This window comes from Charadrius vociferus, unplaced genomic scaffold (genome assembly GCF_000708025.1).
Source record: "Charadrius vociferus isolate BGI_N301 unplaced genomic scaffold, ASM70802v2 scaffold104, whole genome shotgun sequence".
Lineage (NCBI taxonomy): Eukaryota > Metazoa > Chordata > Aves > Charadriiformes > Charadriidae > Charadrius > Charadrius vociferus.
In genome coordinates, this window is record NW_009648255.1 from 523,607 (window position 1) to 531,553 (window position 7,947).

A 7,947-nucleotide genomic window follows, 5' to 3' on the forward strand; every position below is an offset into this window, starting at 1 on the left:
GTGCCTGCTGAAAGGGCCTTTAGGTGCGCTCCCAACAGGAATGCAGTTCTTCAAGTCTCTTAAGCCATATGTCTAATGGAAGCACTCTTTAAATAAAATATAATTAAATTAAAAAAGGTGACTGTGTGTGGGGAATCTTCCTAAGGCACCCAGGAATTAAAAAAAAAAACCACCACCTCTTCCCACTCGTATTACTTACAGGACCATCTTGTTCCTCTTCTCTCCAAAGTTAAAAATGTTGGCTAGTTAGGAACCTTAGCATACACGATGACGTAGTTGAGTATCATTTAAAAAACCAGAACAAAAAGAAAACCCTTGCTGAATGTAAAGCGCTATGTCCAGACAGCCTAGGTTTTGCTAGCTACACAAATACATCACGGACAACATGTAGAAATAGTCACGTTAATGCCGAGGTTTCCATTGTCAGCAAAAAGGTGTGCTATAGCCGTATCAAAAACTAGGCAGTCGCTGTTCAGAATGGCCGCAGCCACCCCGTCGTGGATGGAGCGGGGCGTTGCCTCCCAGGTCAGCCGGCGGCGGTTGCCATTCAGCTCCAGTCTGTATGCAAAGTTCTCCGCTTGCTTACGGGTGCCGATGAGCAGCACGATGGCAAAAAACTGCTGGTGACCTTCGTACTTCTCTTGTTTCTCCAGCACCAGCATGAAGTGGTGACCAAAGCACGACTGCATCATGACCCAGTCAACCGCCCCTGGAAGGTTAATGTCTGTGGCAAGAAAAACGATGTCTTCTCCCTGAAGGGTGGTAATGCTTTTGTGGGCATGCATGAGGTGGGACATCACAGCTTCCAAGGATCCCTGCCATTTACAGGAGGCACCAGGGCATGGGCAGGAGTAGGGACGATACTCACAGATGTCTTCGTGTTCTGGCTTTTCTGTGTGATGGAGTGTCAGAGAGCAGCCTGTTGTGGCGTACTGGAAAAAGACCAAATACAAGCCGTCAGGAAAGGCACCAGCACTAGCGTTCGCTGCTCCCACCTGCCAACTGGAAACACTGGTGATCAACCGGAACGCTTGTTCGCATTGCAAATTTTACATTAGATACTTCTATTTAGCCCTGGATCCAGAGCTGAGCTTTACTTATTTTTGTTTCCACTTAAAAATGGATTCTTCTTGTCTTTTGTGGTTGTTTTTTTTTTCTAAGGCAAGCACTTAGATAAAATGGATTGCAAGGCTGAGTTGTAGTTAGATTTGCTGTTGTAGTTAAATCTGATCGGTCCAGATCAGCTGAAGTGGTCCTGGTTTGGATTTTTCTTTTCTTTAAAAAGAACAAAGGATTCTAGTTTCAGCAAACAGCTACTAGAGTGAAGTATTTTTAATAGATATACCTTATTACCATCACAGAGCAAAAGCACTTCCATTAAATTCAAATGCAGATTCCCCACAGCTTTTTTTAAACACTGGAACAGTTTCAACACTGCAGTTGTGAGAAGTGGAAAGAGAGAGGACAATTTTTCACTGAGCATAAAGCTAGTGCACAATTAAGTACCATCTAACTTCTCTTAATGTCATTGGGCACATTAGAGCGTTAATTTGCTTTAAACAACTGGGGACGCTTCTCCTTTTTCTAGTCAGTTCAGCTGTCCACACTGACCATGTTGCTTTCACGCTACCTCCATAGAGAGAAAAAGGTCTCTCCTATTCTCCCCAAGAGCACAGCTTCCCCAGTCTGGAGGTAGCTGTAGTGATACCAACACCGCTAACACTGTCACACAGATTACAGATGAGTGCATGGCTGCTTACGGACACTATGGCACTTCCTTGAGGATGGATATAACCCAGGTATAAATGACTATTTCTGGGCTAATATGTGTGCAAGAAGTTTCAGCTCAAAGGGTTAAATGCCCAAGATGCAAATCACCCATGCTGCAAACACTAGGAATACTGGGAGAGAAACTCGGCCTTGTGCTTCTGGAGGAGCTTGCTTTATAAGCCATAAAGAGTTAATGTGAGCCTTCACTTACTGTGTCTGCCCTGGCTGCTTAATCCTCTGCTAAGGGCTTTATTGCAGGGCGCTGCAGAGGAACAAGGCACCGCAACATGTCGCAACAACAGCGACTCAGGTACGTGTACGCTTCCAGCCCCACTGGCCAGCTGGTGTTTCCCCACGTTCACACCCCAGCTCACACTTCCATCATGCGGTGTGCTGAAGAGCAGCTCCGAGTCTAACTTCATTAACAAAATTGGTAGGGATATACAACCTGCTGGTTGGGCAAAACCAGCTGTCTATGCGAAAGCAACCAGTGGTGACTATACGAGTGAGAGCATAAAAACAAGATGAGCAAATAGTGGTGGCTTTGCCCTTCGCTGGGAGAAGTACCTGTTCTTGTGTGCTCCCAAACCCATCACTGCCGGTTTCATTTGGTGAGGAACCTCACCGGTGATGGGAGACTGTGAACAGCAAAAACTGACTTGCCATCTTCATGCCGCTTGGCAAACATCACTGATCTTTATCACACCTCTAAAACCCTGCTTCATCTCTCCCTGTGTACAGGTAATACAACACCTTTGTGCTACCTGGCCTGTGCACCTTTTCCACTTCTACCGCGTCCGCCTTGAGACGGGGAGCCAGGGCTGCGCACGCTATTAACCGTGCGGGCGTGACATCAGTGCCCGGGCTGGCACGACTCTTTCATCAGCTGGCTTTTTCATTGCCCTTCTCATCATTTCTAGTATTCCATGCTGGAAGGTATTACGTACTTGTTTTCATAGTCATTTGTTTAGCACTGTATTCTCTTTCCTAAGAGAAAATGGTCAGCTCAGAGCTCATCGCCATATACATGGCCTAGTATGCCATGTTTTTGCCACCTATGTCCCTGTGTGTGCTGCTCTGAACTTCCCTGTGACAGGATAGCTTTCTGAGTGCCCTAAAGCATTTGGAAAACATCAGTTAAGCTTGACAGTGCTCAGCAGAGGCAGGCCAGTACTATCAACCCTGTAAACGAAGGCAGGCAGGGAGACGGGATTAAAGTAACTTGTCTGAAGCCTCATGGGAAATCAGTAGCAGATCTGGGAACAGACTGCCAAATCCAAATCCCTCCTGCGCTAGCCAACAGACTCCCTCCAGGTTACAAGTAGCTTGAGATACAAATAATACTTCTGGAAAGAAGAGACCTGCCTGCTCCTGCATGTGTGCCAGCAATGTTCAGGGACCCAACGAGGACAGACCTTCTCGTGCTTCTCCCTCCTCCAGTGCTCCGTAAAACATCCGTCCCTGCTTTTAAGATTCCTCCGGCTTTCTGAGGCATTAATTCAAGTTGGTAAAGGTGCTCAGCCCAGTCCAGCAGTGACCCTAGGGAGCTCCCCCAGGGACGCACAGTGAGAAAACGGCGTGCCTCTGTGCGTTCCAGAGCCTCGCACCAGTGAGGAAACCGGCTCAGTCCACTGCTGGCTGCCCGGCAGGGTGCATTTATAAACTGCTCTGCCAGCAGTGCTGGGTCTGCTGTTACGGCTCACCTGGGAAAGGACCAGAGCGCACTGTGTTGTTTCACATACAGCACGCAAGCTCTAAGCACACGTGCGGGTAGGGTGATGTAAGCACACCCCGGTGTGTAAGTCACGTCTGCTCAATTGAAAACAAAATAAACTGCATTTTATAAGAAAAAAAACCCCACCACTTTAATTATTAGAGTCTACTATGTCTTGGTAATAGGAAGTGTGACCTTATTTAGGTTTAGTATATTTGCTTAAAATCTTTAAAAAGACATATTTTTTAAAAAAAATTAAAGAAGAGCTCTGTAGAGGCAGCATTGGACAATATACAGGAGTAAGTTTGTATACAATAACAACATGAAGGTGCAATTTCTGTTTGCAAGTTGTTTGCTTACATGGGAAACCTGTCATGCTTTCCCTTGAACTGATGGTGTAGCAGCAATGGTCTAAGGACATAGAGCAGTTCTGCCTACCTCCTACCACCTGTCTAAAGAAAAATAAAGAAAGTGATTAGTCTGGTATTATTTAAGACTTGTTTGTTTATATACGGTCTCACTGTGCCTTCCACTTTTGAAATACAAAGCATTGGTTGTGAGGTGCAGAAAGACTTCTCCACAAGACAAAGTGTAAGAATACAGTGCAATGAATTTACTGGATTCACTTTTCTTCAAAAGGACCAGAAGCATCTGAAGACTCAGAAACATGGCAGTATCTCCAGTTAGAGATGCCTGTGGGCAAGGATCTTGGAAGGCTCTCCTCATGTGAGGTGTCTGTCCTAGCTTCCAAGATGCAGAGCATCACCACTTCTAGGAAAGCTCGTAAGAATGGGGTTTCAATCCCCTGAAAAATCAAGCTCCATGTACTTAGATTTTCTTAAATGTCTGTAACAACTAGAAAAGTAATTTCCTGTATTATAAGTAAAACTTATTGTTAGGTTGAATTAATCACAGCAGTGAGAATTCACTGGTGTACCTAGGTAGGAGTTTTTTGGTGGGGTGTTTTATTTTTCCTTTTTCCCTGTCATGCATTGCCCTCCATATAGCTGCCCAACTGGGCTGCTCTCAGTGTGTAAACAAACACTGAATTTGCTGTTAGATATTCTTTCCTTAGTGTTGGGCTAGTTTTTGCCTGCATATGTTGGAGGTAAGTTCTACTATAAACCTAAACGCAAGCAGGAACTGCCTACAGTTTCACACAGGGCAGATGAGGAGTGCTGGTCCCACATCATTTCCATGGCTACCCCAAGATCACTCAAGCATGAACATCTTTGTTTGTCAAGTCCCACCACAAAAGTCTGGCACAACACGGCAGGGCACAGATCTTGGCTAATACTCATGGTTACATGAGGACTGCAGTTCTGCCGATGACAACCAAGAACAGTCACAACTCTACTTGTTTTCTCGTAGACTTCGGAAGAAGTGGGTAAATCAAGAAATGCCTCTCCCACCTTATGCCGCTCAGTTAGCCAGGTCAGAGTTCCAAGTTTAGCAGCTACTGATCACAGCATACCTCACACAACTGCTGTGAAAATCTGTTCAGGAAGCTTCCAATTCATAAGATTTATTTTTGTTCCTAGCCAGTATTGGATGAAACCCCCAAAGTTACAGAAGAGACTGTATCCAAATTAAGTCAGCTTCATAACTAGAGAGCACCTTTATATTGTTTTCCACTTGCACTTACTTAAAAGATGAAAGAAAACCAACTAATTCCTTTTGGCACTCATTAATTAGGAGTTTGAGTGTGTATATGATGTGCATTTTCTCTTCTGCAGATTGCTTAGAGTACTTAAAAGGCATTTTATATTTTCAGTAACTTTACTGCGACTTTAAGATTTAAATCTTCCTATAGATTTTTTCCAGAAGCCCTGTAAAGTGCAGAGATGCAATAACTGTAATTCTTTCTTAAAGCATCTTAAGAAGAACAGCCCTCAAAGCAGCCATAGCCACGGGCAACACCAAACTCCCATTTTCTGTCGGCTCTGTTGTGTCTCAGTCCTACTTATTTCAAGTACCATTCACAGTTGTCTCTAGAAGTGCAGGACCCACCACCTATTTGTTCTTTCACATCTTCTGCAGCTCTGATTTCCCCCCTGAAAGCTTACGTCAGGTTCCCTTAACACGGTGAAAACCACAGGTGAGTCAGAGCAGGGCCAGTCCTGGCGCGCAGTGGGCTGGTGTGTGCCAGCTGCAGAGCAGGGCGGTTCTTGCCGAAACCCCTGGTGCTGCTGCAGGACCTGGTGGGCACCCACTGCCGAGGGGCTCGGTGGGTCACCTCCCCGCTGGCTGCCTGCAACCTACATAACACCGACTAAGATTACAGCGGGTTGCTGTTTCTGGGCCCAAGAAGTAAGGGTGAAAAGCACTGACGTGTGCTAATTTCACTTTGCAGCTCTTGGGAACAGTGAAAGCAGCAGAGCAGGAATTGTGTACAGCAGAAAAAATCCACATAAAAGAGAAGGCGTGCGAGGGAAGAGCAGACTTATTTACACCTCTGCGAGGAGCTTCTGAGTGCCCAACGAGCAAGTGGTGGAGAGCTGGTGCAGGGAGGACACACGCTCCTGCACAGGTCATGGCACAGCACGGTCTGGGACGCGGGGCTCTACCAGCACTGTGGTTTTGGGTTCGAGCTAGGCAACTTGCAGGCACACGTGTGACCATGGCAGCGTGGCAGGGGGGAACTTGACATCCTACCAGCAACGCCGCTTGGCCCCAGCCGTCTCCTCCCAAGTGCCGGGGCCCAGGGCTCCTGCCCACACTAGGGTCTCACCGGGCAGCTGCGAGGTGCAGCACACTGACCATGGCTGGTTCAATCTCCCTCCAGCTCTCCTAGCTCTGAACTGCCTTGCAGGCGCTGTACCAAGAAACCAAACCAAGCGCCAAGCCGTCATGAGCCCAGTCCACGGCCTCCTGCCTGCTGCAGCCTCTGACACACCAACCACCACAGGACCGCACATTGGGTTACTGCAGAGACACCAAAACACCCCCAGGTTGAGGCGAAACACTCACAGCCCCATAACCAAGATGCTGAGCTGCCCAATCCCCAGAACTTGCTTCAGCCATTGCAAACTTCACCAGCATCCCTCCTTCACCAAGTCACTGCTTGGAAGAGCACGTCAACCACAAGAGCAATACTGGGAGGAATTTTAGGAAATGCTGTTTTTTTAACTGGTTCACATGTGCTAGCCGCTGCCTTATTATTTATCTTTCGAGAATGCCCAACTGGAGAAGTGTTTACAGCTGACACGGCGGAACCAGAACTTGCCCGACACACGCAGGGATCGCTATTCAGTTATCCTGGGGGCGAATGGGTAAGGGGTGTTCTTAAACGTACTTCTCTCTGTTGATGCTTACTCCTCTACCCCTAGAGAAAGCAAATCTCAAGGGGTGAAGAAGCCAATCCCATCAATTAAGGGCTTAAGAAACCGCTCTGTTGCTAAGTGAGTAAAGTAATGTCTGACAGGTAAAGTTAGGAATGTCTTATCTTCTGCTTTTTACAGGAAAGATTCTGTAGGCCTTTTCTTCCTTTGTTTACCCGCAATGCGTGGGGCCGGGCCAGCAAGAGTCCTGCCTGGCAGTTCGGCTGCTGGACAGACTGGCACCCTGCAGGCAGCAGAGCTGCCCCTCGGTGCAATGAAGGGCCGCGAAGACTCTGGTCCTGCGAGGACTCCAGCCTGGATGCATCTGTTTTGTTTAGGAGAAGCAGGGAATACCAGCTGTCACAGACGAGACAAACGCAGCACTTCGGAAAATGAGAAGTAGGCCAGCATTTCAGTGAAACCCGCACGCTGGCTGTTTGTATTCCCTTGGGCTCAGACTGGGTCACAGCTGGGCGTGCGGCACGCTGCACTTGTTGCTGTGTTCAGCAGAGAGGACCCGCGTCCCACCACTGCGCTCCATCTGTTATTGCCACCGTCAGGTTAACTCCCATTCAAGGGTGAGTGCCGAAACAGCCCCGTGTTACCAAAACCTCCGCAAAACGCCGACAGCCGTCCCATCCTGTGACCCAGCCAGCCCCCGGAGGTAGATGGGGCTCTCGCCACCGACCACGCCGTGCTACAGGAATTGACAGAGACGGTTCGCTCTGGAAGTGCCGTTTCCCCCTGCGCATCCGTAAGGATGCTCCTGCGGGCTGGCCGGGGAAAGCTGCTGCTAGGGACTGGCTTTTCCAGGCAGAGACGGTGAGTGCCTGCTCGCAGCTCTCACCGGAAAGCTCGCCACACGTCACCGGAGCCCGGCAAGTGCCCGCTCCGTTGGTCCCACTGCCAGCCTGACCATGGCTCTCCACCTCGCCACGGACAGCTCTGTATTTTAAAACTTTCTTCTAATATTCCACACCAGCGACGGCTCCAGCAGTTCCTGCATCTGTCCCTCCGTCACTTCGACCTGTGGTTTCAAAGTGATATTACGGAGGCAGGAGCATCGAGGGGTTCTGAGAAGACATAAAAAGGACCCGCTCGGCGTTGCCTGCCTGTACGCATCTGCCATCCCGGTAAACGTCT

General features: G+C 48.2%; 1 protein-coding gene across 1 annotated transcript in view; it reads right to left on the reverse strand.

Annotated features, from left to right (window-relative positions):
* Window positions 1–364: 364 nt before the first annotated feature.
* Window positions 365–7,947, reverse strand: part of SIAH2 (siah E3 ubiquitin protein ligase 2) — a 30,569-nt gene continuing 22,986 nt past the window's right edge. The window contains exon 6 of the mRNA XM_009884473.1: window positions 365–932. Coding sequence (XP_009882775.1) covers window positions 375–932 — 558 coding nt within the window. The 3' untranslated portion in view covers window positions 365–374. The remainder of the gene's footprint in view (window positions 933–7,947) is intronic.